This window comes from Lathamus discolor, chromosome 3 (genome assembly GCF_037157495.1).
Source record: "Lathamus discolor isolate bLatDis1 chromosome 3, bLatDis1.hap1, whole genome shotgun sequence".
In the NCBI taxonomy this organism is placed as follows: Eukaryota; Metazoa; Chordata; class Aves; order Psittaciformes; family Psittacidae; genus Lathamus; species Lathamus discolor.
Window position 1 is genome coordinate 144,566,594 of NC_088886.1, and position 18,349 is coordinate 144,584,942.

General features: G+C 40.8%; 1 protein-coding gene across 1 annotated transcript in view; it reads right to left on the reverse strand.

The window, feature by feature from the left end:
- HSPA12A (heat shock protein family A (Hsp70) member 12A) overlaps window positions 1-18,349 on the reverse strand; it is a 63,331-nt gene that overhangs the window by 18,393 nt on the left and 26,589 nt on the right. The window contains exons 4-6 of the mRNA XM_065672342.1: window positions 17,020-17,206; window positions 16,025-16,129; window positions 13,553-13,669 (exon numbers count right to left, since the gene is read on the reverse strand). Coding sequence (XP_065528414.1) covers window positions 13,553-13,669; window positions 16,025-16,129; window positions 17,020-17,206 — 409 coding nt within the window. The remainder of the gene's footprint in view (window positions 1-13,552; window positions 13,670-16,024; window positions 16,130-17,019; window positions 17,207-18,349) is intronic.

Below are 18,349 nucleotides of genomic sequence, written 5' to 3' on the forward strand. Positions count from 1 at the left end.
CATTCTGTGATTCTACTCTTTGCAGGCAGAGTCCGAGCAGAACGACAGCAGGGGAATCTGCCTTAATGATGTTCTGCAGCATGGGGGGCTGGAGAGATTAAAACGTTAAACAAATAGAATAAAGGATGAGGTGCGTTTTACACCATGCTTATATAGGATTAGATTCATAGAACCGTATCATCATACAGTGGTTTGGGTTAGAAGGGACCTTAAAGCTCATCCAGTTCCAGCTCCCTGCCATGGGCAGGGACCCCTTCCACTGGAGCAGCTTGCTCCAAGCCCCTGTGTCCAACCTGGCCTCGAGCACTGCCAGGGATGGGGCAGCCACAGCTTCTCTGGGCACCCTGTGCCAGCACCTCAGCACCCTCATAGTGATGAATTTTTTCCTAATATCCAACAATGGCTCTTGCACCTCTGTGTTCTGTTAACATAGGCAGAAAAACCTCACCCTGTTAAGGTGCAGCTGTATTTAATATTATAAAATCAGCATTTTCCTTATGACAAAAATATGGTGAAAATATTCATTAATCTTAACACAGCCCCTAAAATAGATCCAATAAGTACAAGAGAAATATTTAACAGTCAGCACATATTGGAAATAATGGAGGTACAAAGGAGCACTACACAGGTTCAGCACAAATCAGACCTGTGCAGGCATTCCAGTGTTGACCCCTATTTCACTAGAATCTAGTCAGGGCCACAGCAAATTGCAGCTGAGTCTACGTCAGAGCTAATGCCTACATTAACTTGCAGAGTGGTGATCGTCACTGCTGCAAGAAGAGCACAGAGGCCACTCTGACCCCTTGATTGCCCTTTGGTCCATGGGGTAGTTCAGGCCAGTTTTCTGAACTGGAGAAAAAGAATCTGGTTGAGACCCTTTTTACTTTGGGGTTTTCTCCTAGTAATACTTGCTACATCACTTTCAGGGTCAAATGGAATAAGTAAATTATTCCAATGTATACTCACAAATATTAAAGAGTGCACCTTCTCTGGATTAAAACTGTGCATATGCTCAGGAGAAGAGGATTTTACTTTCTGTTGCCCTACTAACCAGCGAGATGCTCTTGGCAGACTCTGTACTTCTTACTAGCTCAGATTACCTACCCACAGAATAGGTATACTAGTGCTCTTGTTCTTTATGCATTGAAAAGCACTAAAGGAAAACATTTTGTAAAAGAAGTATAGAGTCATACACCATATAACTTTCATGGCAGTTAAATTGGATCTTTCAGAAAAAGAAAGACACTAAGAATGAGGTCTGACTGCATGAATGCTAAGTTACTGCTTTGATAAATTTTTAGGTGTCTAAGACCTGATTCAGTACTGTGTCAGTGCCACAGGCACTGCATTCACAATTAATAAGGCATTTCCAGGTACAAAAATGTAGCATAAATAGACTAAACAGATAAACACACGCTAGAACCACCCTTATTAGTCAGCTGGAGAAACAAGGCACTGAGACTAAAAGCCTTGGCTAATGTTGCACAGGAACTCACAACGAGATAGGAATCCACTCTGCAACCCCAGAACTTCAGTTCCTTGTCCCAACCAAACACTACTGCTCACCAAACAGCAAGCTTCAATCTGCGCATGTGCAGAAGCTGCAGACACAGCCTTGAGCCCCAATTCTGCTTTTACAGCCTGCCGCCTCCACCAACTGCATTGCTTTAATCACCTCTGAAACAATGCTGCAGACCAGATGAGTGTAATGATGCATTCTTCTGCACGGTAAGAAGAACCTTTCAAACCTGTGTTACCACTAAAGCCACTTTTGTAGGCACTAGAGATAAGATTTAGAAGCTGGAGTCCATGAAAGAGAATGTGGTTCATTAGGAAATGAAGCCCTGTGGGATAACAGCATTCAGTCAAAATAACAGAAGCTGTGAATTAATATCAACATTTTTCTATCATCCAAGATATTTATTATAATCAGCAACAACAGGAAAGCTATGATTGCAAGTTAAGCACTGTGCAGCCCGTATGAAGAAAGTATTGTGTGACTGAATCAAGGCAGCACAAAACAGCAGTTGGAAATTAAGTGCCTTGTGAAATTTACACTGTTTAAACTAATCAGTTCATTGTGTTAACGGATTCATGATAACACATCCACTTAGTGCCTTGGTAAGTGAGCTCCTCTAATCCTCCTCCTTTTCTGCTAGCTAGCACTTTCTCCACTTCTATGGCATCAAACTGGGATGTCACAAATAAACGACTGAGATCTAATTATGGAGGCAGAGCATGCCAGGAAAGAAGATGAGCAACATGGGAAAAGACTCTCCGCATTATCACAAAGAGGCGCATAAGGGGGAGTGGGGCTGGCAGGGAGTGGGGCTAGCAGATACTACAAAGCTGCATGAAAAGCACAGTTTTGCTTTATCTTCAGCCCTGAGACTTAAGAAGCCTTCACAACAAATGTTTGAAAATCACTATGCCATCACATACACAGTGATGCTAAGGTCTTTTCCAACCCTAACCATTCTATGATTGTATGTGTGCCATTAGTCTTCAGCATGATGAGGAGTACTGCAGCACAATAAGTATTCTCCTTTATTCTTTTTAAATCCAGCAATGCAATGTTTGGGTGGTGGTTGACCCTGCAAGATCTGACATCAACAGTGTCATAAAAGCACTCTGCTTTACAACAACACGAGCTTTTTGCTTTCTCTTCAGTAACATTGGCTACACATACAAGCATATACATAACAGATATACATAAACACATACATTTTCACACTATTGTTGCCTGACTACTGTTGCCTGTTGAGCTAAAATGAGGGTTGTGGCACAGGCTGTCCTTCATCCAATTCTGATCAGGTGCCACTGGTATTTTGCATTTCACAAGTGACGATAGAGTGGATAATTATCACAGCTGCAGAATTCCTTTAGTGTCACAGCTTCCCCATCTGTACCGGTGACAGGACAAAGACACTCATCTCTCCATGAGAAAACTGCTTGAGAGCACATAAATGACATTTCAGACAGTAGTAACTTCATTTTGCAGACAAGGGAAATATAAATTATGAAAAAGGAAAACTGGAAAAGCCATCGGTTTAATGGAAGGGGCACAATACTGGAAGCTGAGACCCCTGTAATAGTTTCCATTTATCCACTTCGCACTAGCATAAGTGATTAAGTCACATCAAAGACATAGAAGGATGGATCACAATATAAAAATCGGCCTTTAAATTGTCCTTAGGATTTGGGGATTACCCTGAGACCTCTCTGAGACTCCAGATATCTTCCCTCCTGCCAAGATGAAGTACGTACTGTTACCATACAGTTATACAGTTTTCCCTTGCTTTCAAAATACCAGAGTGTGGGCTTTGCAGTGCTTTCTGAATTCCCAGGGCTTGCCCATGCCAGAAGCTCATACAAAGCAACTAACCCCCAGAAAGTTCACAGGCTTCACATAGGCTGAACTTGCCGCTGCTCACGCTTCAGACGTAGAACTCACAAGCTATGAACTCCTGTGAAGGGAGTTTTTAGGTGAAATCCTCTAACCTGCAGTAAATCAGGGTAGATGATAATAAGGGACCTCACACTTGCACCCATATAGCGGGTTTGGTGAACATCACCAGACAAGATTGATGTTAACCAGACATTAACTTCAGTTAATAGCAACACTACTGCTCCCCTGTAAGAGTTTGTGCATGAATGTATATGTTGAAGGGGCAAGAGGTTTAGATTAGCATTTTATTTATAGTTAGATGTGGGTTTATGGTGGAAGAAATCTTGGATACCAACTTCAAAAAGCTGGGATGAAAATATGTAAGCATTGTGCAAGCTATTACTATTATTGTTAATTCCAAAGAAACCACTAGAATCACTTACAGCTCTCTACTACAGCACTTACTTCCTGGTTACTTCTCTGTGCAAGTATTCATGACTGCTAATTTCCATGAGTAATCGCTACATATTGAGCTCCATAAAGGCTATCAACTGAATGCTTCTGCTCCCCTCAGTTCAAGACAGACATGAAAGTGGAGAAGGTTCAAGGAGGGCTGCTAGAGAACATCCGCTGTAAGGAGAGACTGAGGGAGCTGCATTTTAGTCTGATGAAGAAGCAGCCAAGAAGCATTCTAATAGTGCCTGCAGCTATCTGAAGAGCAGTTACAAGGAGAACAGGGCACAGCTTTCCCCAGTCTTGCCAGGAGATATAACAAGGGGCAACAGCCACATATTGCAGTTTGGAGACCTCCAATTTGGTATTATGAAAACCCCTTTTCACTAGGAAGGTGATGCAGCACCAGATCAGATGCCTAGAGAGACGGTTAAAACTTGGCTAAACAAAGCCACTGCTGACCTGGAGTTGCAATAACCCTGCTTCAAATGGAAGGTCAGACTAGGTGATCTCCAACAAATGCTTCCAATGAATGCTTCCACAATTCTAAAATGATGCAGGTATTATACATTGAGAAAGACCATAAGAAGGTTTCCCAAATGTCAAAGACCTACATGCTTTCTCATTCCTAGTCTTTGTGAATTCTATGTCAAAATCTTGCCTGCATCATAATGTCTGACAGTATGACAGTAGTAGTAGACTCACTGCAACAAGCCTGCTTATCCAGGACCTCGCTAGTTTCAATAGAGAGCTCTGTCATTTTTGCAATTAGAACTTTAAGTGTCTTGGGATCAAAAGGAAACATTTGTCACAGTACACTTTATTTTTATCTGAAAGTTATACTTTAAAATCTGAAAATATGACGAGCGCAACAGTTCTAAACAGTTCTTTAGGCTTAAACATCAGCCATCACCACTGGTCATTCTAAAAAGTGATTTAATATAGAGAAAGCAATTAGTTTAATGCATCAAGGATGCACAAGTTCAGTTTAAAACATTAATACCAACTGCACCAAAAATATCTCCCTCAGTCCAGTGTCTTGTCAGAGATGGAAATTCAGTTCCTGATTAATTCATTTTGCTGTATTTGGTTGTAGAGAAAACTTTGTCTTGTGCTTAAAAGCATGAGAATGCAAACAGCAGGCCTGAACTTAGAGCTCAATTGTGCTTTCAGATTTGCTACAAAGCTTCAAGTTTGCAACTCGCTTAGACCAAACTTTGTGAAACAATCTACTAAAGCAAATGCATGAATTTCTGAGCATCCAACTCAATACCAAAGTTTACATTGGAACTATCGCTGAAGTTTGCTGGAATGGGGGTGCTTGGACTCTGAATAATTAGCTGGCTATCTCTATCATACACATACCTGATCGTGCTACTTAGAAGGCTGGTTTGGACCAAAGCAGAATCCATTTGGTATTTCACTTCTGATTACTAACCTATCAATAAAGCTGCTCCTATGAGAAGAAATACAAGTACATTGCTCCCTCCCAGTGGCTGCTCAGAAACCATGGCATTATCCCATTCTGAAAAGCAAGAAGATAAATGTGGCACCTGGAACTGTAATGAAGTGTGACTTTTACTTCCAGCACACTCCAAATAATGAATTTTGTGCACTGGCTACAGCCAGAACTTCTGCCTTTGTGTGGTCACTGATTAGATAAACCAATCTGTTAGGGTTGGCTAGGCTGTCTTATTGAGATAAATGCCTTTGCTAAGCATGGTTAAACTGCCTCAATTTCTTTTTTCCTGGGGTTGCTGTTACCCAGCTTAGAGTTCAGATTGCTTTTACCTGTGCATTTCTATACCTCATATTTTATACAAGATTTTTATAACGTATTCTTTATATTTTCAACCTGACCTTGGAATTCTTTTGGACTATCAGCACTATTTGATTCTATTATTAAACCCCATACTCATCTGGTCTGCTGGATTTTGTATTATAATTTCCCTTTTTAAATCTACAAAACAATAAAATTTACCAAAGGTAAGATATAATACAAACTTTGAAACTCCTAAAATGTATAAAGGAAGCCAAAGGAGGAAAAGAAGCAGATAATTTCAAGAGCTCCTGAGGTCTATGAAGTATTACTCAGAGAAATGGACAGGGCTTTAAGCAACCTGGTCTAGTGGAAGGTGTCCCTGCCCATGGCAGGGGGGCTGAAACTAGAAGAAGTTTAAGGTCCCTTCCAACACTGTGAAACATGAAGTTCTCCTGTGTAGTAGGAGCAATGAGAAGGCAGAGAAGAGAAATATTGCCAAATTCCTAGATATGACACTAGCAGAATACCAAAAGAATATAGTATTGACTGTCTAAATGTTAAACGGATTAAGATTAGACTTCTAGTCCAAATGCTAAGGTAAATGTGGCTTCTTGCAGAAAACAGCAATGGTGACAACAAAAGCTTCTCTCTGTTAAGCTTCCTTCGACAGTTAGAGCAAGTCCTTTCACTGGTCTTAGCTCAAAACACCACTCTATCCCAAAACTAGTACACATGTTCAATGACTCAAAGCAAAAGGTCTTTGGGACAATCTTGAGCTGGTTTATACCTGCCAGAAACCACCCAGAAATGGAAGCCAGCTGTTTATTCTGAAGTTATCTTTTCACTGAAAAAATACACCTTTAATTTTTAAGGACTGTTGGTCATTTGCTTACTTCTCAAAGGAAAGGTCTGCTCATGCTGAACTGACCGCGGAGATGATTTCAGGGTTTTAAGGGGCTGTGTAGACCTGAGGGCTAATGTGGAAGGAAGAGTCAATGTTCTCTCTCGGCAAAGGTGAAAGATCGAAATCAAAGAGAAAGAAATGGAGAAAAATGTATGTGATGCACCTGCGAGAAGGTGTGGAAAGAGGGTCAGGAGGAACCACCACATATCACTGCCTGTTCTACCCCCTCAGTCTTTGATTCCCCTCTTTATGCACATCAGCACACAGCAAGCTCATGAGATCAGATGTGCACCAGCCACAGGAGTGGTGCTGTCTCCCTGGGAGTTCACATCTGTTTTGAACAGATTGAGGAGAGATGGGGAAGGGCTGCCACATCTCCCAGCAGGCCAAGACAGCACCCAAAGCTCCAAACACACTGCTGTCTGAATGGTTTCTGGTGCGGTCATAGAACCTCTATCCCTGTCGCAAGCCCCTTGCTTTCTCCTCTTCTGCCCTGTATGGGAACCTGCATCACCAGGAGGTGCATCCATGGAACACTTTCAATGGAAACTATTTCAGCTTGCCAACAATTGGGAAGAGTGGTGTGAAAACTCAGTTGCCATTTTGCACTGTACAGCAGTCTGCCCTGAATCTCTCCCAGTGTGAAAGATCCTGCTGTCCTTACTAAGACAGAAAATGAGGACTTACGTACCCCCCACTATGTACTGTCTGTTCTCCACTGTCTCTGGAAAATGCCCACTGGAACTGAATCTCTCGAAGTGGCTGCTTTCCAGACAGAAACAGAGACACAGAAGTTCTGCTTTCTCTTTATGGCATGTTGAGAGGATTATTCCTGTTTTAAATCTAAAAATCTCCTCTTCCAATTATACTTCACTTTTCTAGGAAAGAGCTCTGCAGTCTAACACTTACAGGTTAAAACAGTGAGCTGGATGAATCCAAGAGCAGATGTCTGAGCAGAATGGCTTGGAAATTAGTATTGTAGCATGTGGTGATGAGCAGGCCTTGAGGAAAGAAAGTGGAACATAAGGAAGGAAACATCTCAATTACGATCACTGCCTATCAATCACAACGCAGCATTAAACCCACTTTTGTTTACAATGCATGGAGAAGGTTCTGCAGTTTACCTGTGCCTATTCCTCAAAAAGCTTTTGTGAACCACAACTTCTTGCTGCACAGAGGCATGGCACAAGCTTTCTGGGTCATCATGAGACAGAAAAGGATTTCTTGTATTTGTGAGACAGAAAAAGAATACCGGTAATCACAGTAGACCTTACTTAGGGCATCACATCTAGTCTATCACATTTTGGTCTCAGAAGTAATCCCAGTTTTGTAACAGGAAGACTCCTGGATCTCTTACAAGGGAAGGAACAACCTCAAGACTCTGAAATCATCAGCTTCTTTCTTTGCACAAAGATCTCCAAATTGCTTGTTTTGTTGCGTCCTTGCCCTTTCACTCTTCCAACATTTTCGCAGGGACCATAAATAAATCCAGATTAGCATTACTAAAGGTGACTCAGATATTGCTGAATGATAATATACTAAGGGAGAGATTACATTCACTGACAGGTTGATGGTAAATGGGACAACAGCGGCACTGAGACCAGATTTCCAACCAGGGTAATGCTGCTGCAGCTCATTCCCAAGTGACTGTTGCCATAGATAACACTTGTGCAGCAAAAGAAAGCTTAGCTCCAAGCGGCATTACCAAGAAGTTTTTGCTGCATTACGTTATATGCCCTAAGGTGCAAGAGGACATTAGCTGCAAGCTTTATGAGTAGCTTGCATTAGAAAAATGAAGCCATTAAATTCTCATAAGCTTTTAAATTTTTCATGTTATGGTATTCTGGAAATGCTTTTTGTACCATGGGCATGCACCGGTTACCACAACAGCAAAGCCTGACTCTCTTTCTATTTAAGTATCCTCCTCATGTCTCAGGCTCCCCCCTTCCCTTTGTTTCAAGATATCCCCATTGTAGGTCCTTATGGCTCTGGCTGATTTATTAAAGTGAGAGAAATGGCCCTGACTGAGAGCAGTTTCGCTGAGAAAACTGTATATTTGCTATTTTCTGCTAGTTGCACCTGATTTTGTACCTTGGGCTTTCTTTTTCACTATGGTTCCACTTACAGCTTGCATTTCTTTTCTCTTTGTAGTTAAATCTTCTAGATTCTTTTTTCCTATTTTACTTTCTCAGCAAGATAAAAAGAAAACCACCAAATAATCCGACTTGTGCCACAGAAGTGGACAAACAGAAACGTACAGAACGTGATTAGCAGATGGCTTTGTCAACTGCCTCTGCTTTCATGTGAGCCTGCCTGGGTAATCAAAATGTGCAAACTGAGATCAATTAGTACACCATTTCCCACTGTGCTGAGTTCTCACTTTGTAATCTTCACTCCTCAATTAGTTATCCTTCCCTAATTAAACATAGCGACAAGATGCAGAATCCTCCCTCACATATCACTTAATTTTAATCCTTATGATCAAAAAGATCTTAATATCACCAAAGTGGAAGCATGGACTCAAGAGAAGCCCAGAAGCTATAACTAATCAGGATAGTTAATGTATTTATGCTATAAACTACATAAAAAGGCAATGATGTACAGGCATAAGAAGCACTGGGAAGCTGGTGATTTCTTTGAGAGCAGTGGAAGCAGACAAGGCAGAAGTCTGCTATATTGTGCCTAGACAAGTAAGTTTCAGTTGTCTGTGGTTTATGTACCAAAGAATATATTTATAAAGGAGTAAGTGTAGCTCAGCTTCACAGATGTCAATGTGGTTAAGTCTTTTTGGTCATCCTGGTAAAAATCAAACACACTTCACATCACTTTTTTATTAGCAAGGAATTTCACATGCGGTCACATTACTCTTTCACCAAAATTGTTTACTTTTCTATGAAGGTTTCCACAGAGCGGGCTGGTACTGATCAATGTAATGTAATGTAACCCTGGAACACAATGTGTTAAACAAATCTCATCATCAATTCTATCACGAACTGATGTGAAAAAATTCATACATATTCAGCATAAGAGCTCATTAAAGAAAGCCTCTGGAATTCCAGGCTCACATGCTTAATCCTATAACCTAGACTGCCTCTGTTTAATTATAAAAGCTTACCATGTAAATGATTTTATTAGCTATGTGTAATTGAAGGATAAATGTACTTCAGAGCTCTAGAACTCCATTTCGAAATCAACAGTTCATATTAAAAAGAAAAGAACCCTCAACATCTCGAAGCAGACCAGGTGACTGATGTTTGTAAGCCTACAGAATATTTAAGGCAAGCTAAATAGCAATGTGCTATTTTAACCCTTCCCTTTGCTCTGCCCTGACTGCATCTGCTACGCCATCTTTTACTTTCTTATTTTATAGCTTCTGCATTCACATACTCCTGCCACATTCCAGACTCTTCCTTAAAACCTTATTCCTACTGGCATGCTCAAGGAATTCCAGCCTGCAGATTCTGCTCTGCACTTACAGCACCCAAAGAATGTGAACTGAAAGATGAGCTAGAAGAATGCTTTTACTAAAAAGAAACACACTGCCAAGAGCATTGGATCCTTTGCTCCTCTAATAAACGATGTACAGTGCCTGAATTTCATCTGGATAAGGGACTGAAAGTGCTTCTCATAGTAATATATTAAGACAGCAAAGTGCTTTTTGTCATCAGTAACACAAGACTAACAGGACACTGAATTTTCTTGTGTCAGGAGGACCTCAGATGATATATAGGTGGGATCCTGGGTTTGTGTCTGTGTTCACACACCATTGTGATGAGGCTATAAGTGCCAGGCCACTTTCAGGAGCAGGAAGTGGCCTGCCTCAACCCCTAAGTCATCTTTCCATGTTGGGGTCTAAACCCCAAGCCCAGAGCAGATAGCTGCATTTCACTGCTTCTGCAAGGACAGGAACAAGGGCAGGTCCCACCCACAGGAGCAGGGTGGAGTTCTTCCCCATGCTGTCCAACCAGACCATGCTGCCAAGGTCTCCACAATAAGAAAACAGACGAGCAATTTGAATTAATTACTCACGATGCGAGTTCTTCATGACAATGGGATTCCTTCTACTACTGGCAAATACAGCACTTCTGACAGAACTACACCAAAGCAAAGAATTGTAAACGGAACAACTAGGACACAGAAACAAGAAAAGTTAATGCCATTTATGATGCCTCACATTTTATGGTGGGGACAATTGCAAACCTGACTAATGCATCCTAAGAGTCATTCTTCAGGATGTAACAAACATAGGTTCAATGCACATTAATTCCAGGAGACATGCTTTGAGAAAGGAAACTTAAGACAAAGGAGGTCCTACAGAGATTGCACTCTGCTCCTGCCACAGAGCTCTCTCTGAGCGAACCAGACCTCAACAAGTGACACAGCTTTAGAACTATCTCTGGACAGGTAAGAACTGAGCATGAGGGGCAGGGAGAAGCATCTGTGGACTGTTATTCAGGAATAAAGCAATTCTGATTCAGCAAAGTGAAGATGCAAAGTCATGCAGCTCTCTATAGCCCATCGAACTTAAGACACCCAGGAAGCCCCAGAAAGCAAGACAAATGAGAACAAATACCTGCTTTGAAGTGGTAACAACTCAAGTATCAAAAGAGTTAAGGAGATAAAAAGCACAACAGATGAATACAGATGGGGCAGGCAGAGTAACAGCAAGAAGCAATGAGGAGCAGTTTTCATACATTAGTAAATTCATCACAGTCAAGTTCTTGCAGGCGTGAATAAAAGCAGCATTTTTGAGAGTGTTTCGGAGGAGAAAAATGAGTTAACATTACAGATGTTCATGTTCAGGACATGCAGCTTATGTCTGAATTGACACAGATGAAGGAGTCAAATGCAGGCTGATTCCCTGTCAAATATGAGGCTACAAAACCCTTTAGCAGCAATACTCTGAAGAGACACAAAACAGGCCAGATTACAAAGCCAAGGAAATGATATTGCAGTAACAAGATGCAAAATCAGCGACAGCTTTGGGGAAAGCTCAGCAGTATGTAAGGAGAGGAAAAGCTGCTATGCAGACAGAACCAGCGGGATTTGATAGGCTGGGTGGAAAGAGAGAGGAGGAGCTGTGAGCTGAAGGGAACACCCAGATTACTCATTCTGATGAGACAGCAGCTGGAAGGGGACATTGCAGGAGCACTTGGACAGATTAAGAGTTCCAGGCTAGCAATGTTTTGTTTAAGGCAAGACAGAATGAGGAGATATCAGAGGTGCACTGAGACTGTAGGCTGTACAAAAGATGATAAATGTTGAGTGCAGAAGCGGATCTACAACACTTCTTAATGGACTTCATTAATCCCATGCAATATTTAGCTTTGCCTAGACAACTATTTAACCATTCCAGAAAGGCTGAGCTTTACATTGTGAACCAATGACTGAAGCCATCAGCATTTTTGTTCTAGTGCTACCTCACTTGGTACAGATTACTCATTTCCACAACTCATTAACACTTCCCACTAGTTAACTCAGCTTAGACTATTGCTTGTATGTCAGTGTATTTCCAGTAGCAAAATTTCTGCCACTGCTTTTCACACTTCACTTGATGCCCCAATTACTCTCAGGACAAGCTCTCATTTTCAAGATTCTTGCATGTTCCAATAGCCAGCAACAAGAGCTGCAACTTCTGATCCATCTATACATACTGGTTTGGGGAACGTGTTGGATCCAGCCATATGAATCTGAAAGACTGAATGGCAATGCAGAATTCTCCGTGTTCTGCACTTCTTTCTTCATCCCCATTACTTTGAAAAAATGAACCATGTGTCAAATAAACATCAGTTACCTCCCTAAACTCCTGTTTTCCTGCAAGTGATCATACACCCCGAGTTAAAAGCCTTGTCAGTCCTTGCTGTTTATCAAGCTTGCCGATAGAAGTACAACGATCACAGACACAACCACAGACACAGACACTAATTAATGACATTCCATTGTGCCACAAATGAGAAATGCCAAGAGATCTACTTTACCCTGCCCTGCTCCTTCCACAGCTCCCAGTTCACGAGCACACATGCACACAGACAGCAGGCAGACAACAATATACAGAGATAATGAATGGGTCTCTAGTGTTTCAGATTTACCTACAACCGTGTCGTTCCATCAGAACTTTAAGAGTGTTTTGCTTCTGGCACTAGCATTAGCAATCCCACAATAAAGACTGTTAAGAAAAATGTTGCTCAACATTAGAGATAGAAACAGAGTCAGAAAAAATCTGGTGCTTCCCAGGAGCACTCTGCAAATTACTCATGATCTACTAGAGGTATTTTACATAACGTGCATCGCATTGCTGCTGCCAATGGGTAACACAAGTCTCTGACCAAAGCAAATAAACAGAAATCAAAACAGAAAATGAGCATCCTGATGAAAAGAAGAATGTGTGCATCTCACGTGTTAAAGACAAACTGAATTTGAAATAAAGGACATGCATATGGAAAGTGCACATATTTGGGGAGGTTTAGGGGGAGAGAGTTAAAATGCAGATAAACCTCTTACTGGTGCAAATAACGTTTGAATTTAGTTTTATATCCAGACTATCCGGTTCACAATCCTTTCATTCCTACTGTGGGAAAATGGGAACTGGGAAAAAAGTCCCACTGAGGAGGTTCTTTGCTTTCCCTCCTCTTCCTTATTCTTTATTTTTATTTTACTTTAAAAGTCTGCGATGACCTAAAGAAAATAACAAAACCAAACTGTGGGCAGTACTTTAAAATCAGCTTTCCCTTGGGTCTCAAAACTGCATCGCTTTCATGTGCACCAAATTCAGCAGGAACAGAGTGCACAAGAAGACTAAAACATCAGAATGAGGGACACCAATATACAAAAGTAAATAGAAAGAAAAAGTCATTTAAGAGGTAAACATGTCTTACTCAAAGCTACTGCTCGGTAGAGTTAACTCCTCTTTAGTGTTACTAGTCTCTTTTCTAGACCATTTGTATACAGTTTATACCAGAGCTAATTGTCCCAAATAAAAGTTTATCATTTAGCCTATCAACTAGGTCTTTAAAGGGGCTTTTCTACATTCAGCCTGTAATCTTACCTTGTAGGCTGCTTGTCTCATGAACTGCTTTGCAGGCTGCTTCCAAATAGCAGGCACTGTAATGACCCATCTTACTTCAGTGTTTTCAAAGTCTGAGCCTCCTTGGTCACTGAGCTCCTAAATAAAATGAAACCAGAGGTCAATGCAAAATGATGGGTGTCCACTTCGTAAGAAAACATTCTTTTCTGCTGGCTCGAGTAACAGTAACTTTCTCTTTTCAACTCTTTTCCTCTTCCATCCACACTACAAATCAGAATCATTGCCAACCTGTCAAGAATGCTTTACTGTGCCAAAAGCTGGGATTAGGGTTGATGCCTTCTCAAGGAGGCCTATAGAAAAGTTTACTGCTTAACATGAAGTAAAAAAGTTAGTTTTTCCAAAAATAGCTCCTACACTGTTGAATGTTACAGAACATTTACGTACACTCTAAGTCACAGTGTGGGATTTGCTGTTCGCTTGAGGAATTCACACTTGCACCTTGATTAATACACAGAAACACATTTGAGGTATCACTGATGAACATTATGCTTTACCATTTGGGTTTTTCAATGACTTCTTTATACAGCACTTACCTTTAAATCAACTTTTTACAACTCGGTTAACAAGAGGAAGTTAGAGTTAAACCCTTTAAAAAAATAACTGCTTGCTCCTTGAAAATTTTGCTCTAAGCAAACACTCAAGACCAGTTTAGTTCTTTTATTGTCCCTTTTTTTCCCCTTAAAAAGAGGAAAGTCTGTATCGCATTTGCGAATTAGGTGATATACTGACATGTTTTGGGAAAGGTTCCAAGCAAAATGTCATTACCATATGTCCTACCTAAATCTCCATCCAAACAGGGAAAGGTTCAGAAAGGTGAACAACAGGCCTTTAGAATGTAAAAAACTCTTTCTGCATGTGCTGTGCAAAGGTGTTGTGTTTGTTTAGCTATGCTGCAGTTCAAAAATCCAGGCTGGAAAAGTGCTACCTTTATATTGCACAGGGCACAGGAATGGGCAGATTATGGTGCAAAGTAACGATTCATTTACATCACTCGTCCAATTAGTTTCAGCATGCACACATAAATCACAGGGTTTTATTAACCTCAAGAAAGGCTGTAGGCTTGAACAGGCAGCACAGCATATATATGAAACCCAACAGCATTCACTAAGAATTTCCCCAGACTATGCATGGGCTCAAATCTGTGACTCCGTGATCAACCCCAAAATTTAGTTAAGTCTGTGACAAGATGAGGAATTGGGAGTTGTAATGGCAAGAACGTTTCCCTGTTTCCATAAAGAGATCTCACACAGAATAAGTTAAACCCATTCAAAAAGGACGTTACATTTTAACAAGGCTATTTTAAACAATGCTTGCTGGGATGAATATACTGATTTGACTCAGCAACTTGCTTACATGGACATTACAGTGGTGCATTTGAAGCCAGTGTGAACTTATGCTTGACTGTTTATATGAGATTTTAAATCTCAAAGACTGTTTCCTGGGGACATATATTTTGCAGAAGAATATGCAAAACAACCTTGTGTCCCAAGAAGAATATCACAAGAAATGAGTATTTCAACAATTCAAATGGGAAATGGAAAATAAAAAGCCACACCAGCCACAGCAGGGGGGAAACATAGGAGAAAAGAGAAAAGCAACACAAATGGAGGCAGTCCATCAGAACACAGTATGAATTTACAAATTAAACCCCTAACAGATGTCTCTCTTACTTTCCACTTGTTCCAGTGCCTCACCTCCCTCACAGTAAAGAACTTCTTCCTTATACCTAACCTGAACTTCCCCTGTTTCAGTTTGAACCCGTCACCTCTTATAGGCCGCCTTCAGGTACTGGAAGGCTGCTCTGAGGTCTCCACGCAGCCTTCTCTTCTCCAGGCTGAACAACCCCAACTTTCTCAGCCCATGTTCATACGGGACGTGCTCCAGTCCCCTGATCATCCTTGTGGCCCTCCTCTGGACTTGTTCCAACAGTTCATCTCCTTCTTACAATGGAGACATCAAAACTGTGATCTGCCCCTCTACTCCGCTCTCATGAGACAGAACCTTGTGTGAACACGGAACAACAGGTTGTTCCAGCAGAAGTATAGGAGATGAGGAAGGACGCAGCCTCAAACTTATTCCTGTGCTTCAGCACCTGCATTTTTTAACTGTCTTTTCAAATCAACATTTTTTCCATGAAAAAAAAAAAAAAAAGGCAGTGGAAAATATTTAAGCCAGTAAGAAGATATTCAGAACTCTGCATCTCAGTGATGCACTTAACTATTAGTGAATCAAGCTTCCCCTGTGTGAGGGGAAATCACTTCAGGCTATTGTGAGATCTCCAGAGTCCACAGCCTGCCTAGAGTTTCTAGAGCTTCCTTACTTCCTTTACATCAAATACTACTGAGGCCAGACCTTGGCAAGGTTAGAAGGGCTAAGCTCACATTTATACCAGTTATAAAACCAGAAAATCTAGATAAGGAAGCACTACCCTACCTTTAATGCCTGTTCCTTAAAGTATTGCAGAGCGTAAGCAAATATCTCAAGTGCTTTGACTTTTTTGCCATTTGCAGCTGTCAGGTCTGTCTCCATGGTAAGATTCTACATGAAAGGAAATAAGTGGAAGTTATTAAAAGGAAAAGGAAAACATGAAATTAATTCCCATTGCTTGAGGAAACAGAATTCTTCATTATCCACCTGGTTAGGAAAAAGTGACAAAATTGTTCTGAAGAGGATCTAACTCATCACTTGAATTTCCTGGAGCATGACATCTGCTGCTTATTTTAGACTTCGTTTTTTAACACCTACCATATCTACAGATAACTGCGGGCAGAGAAAGAAATACGGACTAAATATTAAAGCATTACAATGAATGTGTCTGTAATTAATTGCAACAAAGCTACATATGCAAGATATTTAATCCAAGAGTTAAAAGCATAGATTTTTGGCTTCCCACCAACACATGAAACCAGAAAACACCTCATTACAGAAAGTACTGGCCAAGTCCCAAAACTCTAGAATGGATTAAAGGCAAAAATATAATCAGCAGGAATAATGTCAAATTAGCAACATGATTTGCACTTGCAGTTTTGACAATGAACTCAGGGTAAATTTGCTCCTCTGCACTAGAGTTCTGGATGGCTCCTATGTTCCATTTCTGTTTTCTGACTAGAGTTATAAAACAAACCAACTTCATGCAGACTCCCTCGACAGCTATGAATTTCACCCAGGCAAATTAGGACATGAAGATCTAAGCAAAGCAGATACTGAACTTCTAAGATTTAAAAACAAGGCTGGCAAAATACACTTGCCAAATGCAGCGAGAAGCAAAATGAATCATAATGGTAACTGACTTTATTCTATTTACTCTCTAAACATAGAACTGCTTCACATCTAGTTGACAGTCTTTAGGCAGCAATCTAGTACTGTTCACAGGAAGGTAATCCGAGTTGCAAGCTCACAGTTATTCAAGGGAATTGGTTATTACTTACACCAGTGGTATGTAGCTTCATCTTAAACTTTTCAAAATACAACCAGTGCTTTGATTCAGTGGGATCCAAGTCATGGTAGAAATCTCTTGCTGCGTACCCAAAGCTATGAAACTTCCTCTCTGGTGTTAGGAGGATAGTGGTAGGTGTCTTCTGATTGGATACACCTGGATCTCCACCTTCCCATCGCCTATCCAACAAGTGAAAGAGCCTCAGTAAGTGACACTAATGTTTGGAGCAGCAGGAAAAACAGGGTACCGTGAGGAAAACAACGTGGTGGCAGATTGCACAGACTACTTTCACCTTCCAACAACACTAATTTCAATCCTTATAATACCAAAAGCAAGTGGTTTTATTCACATCCAAGAAAAGAAGACTGTCATTTTCATTTCAGATAATTCAATACATTTTGCAGTTAGTCATATAATTTCTAAGGACATAAGCATACTCTGATAAGGATACAGGTTCCCTGAAGCAAGCCATGCACAATCAACACTGAAATTTTCAAACCAAGTGTATGCATGTAATACATATTGTACAGAAGAAAATAAATCAAGTAATTATCCAAGAACACTACTGAGAAAAACCCTAAATCTTCAAAATGAGCAGCCTATCTATTGTCAATCAGAGTCCATGAATGCCTCTTTGTAGGGACTATTTTCCCCATTTTGAATTAGGGACCTGTTTAAGCCATCTGAGCACAACTGCAGAGAAGTCGATTAAAGCCCCATTTCTCTCAGAGAATGCTCTCCAAAGCAAGACAAGCCAGTTCAACCGGAATTGACTCCTGTGCCTGATTTCCTGGACACCTGAAACTCTGAAGACACATCTGCAGATGTCGAGTTCTCTGCATCACACTCTCTACCCACTTGAAGTTGATGGATTTTGTGTTTTAAAAGCCCCAAATGCTGTAAAAGTTTTAAGCTGTCAAAAATAAAGCAGACTATCCCAACCCCCAAGTATCTTATCTCCCCCAAAGCATTTCCCTCGCTACTGTCCAGTAAAATGGTGAATAAAACTATCCTATCCTACCAAGATTGTAAAGGTATCTTTAGGAAGACCCAAGAAGCACAAAAGTATTAAGACAAAAGCAATCCAAAGCTTGATTCACAGAATGGATAAAGAAATAAATAAGAACACTGAACACGTGAACACCCAGCAGCAGGAATCGGGAGGGCATGGCAGGACAAGGTCAGACAGTAGGAAGCACAGACACAGCTGTGAGCATTCTTGTCTTCTCCTCAGTGCTCCATCATATAAAAAAGCAGAACGGAAGAACAAGAAACTCACAGTAATGCTCCTCCTCACCCTATGTACGTGTAGTTTCAGCATG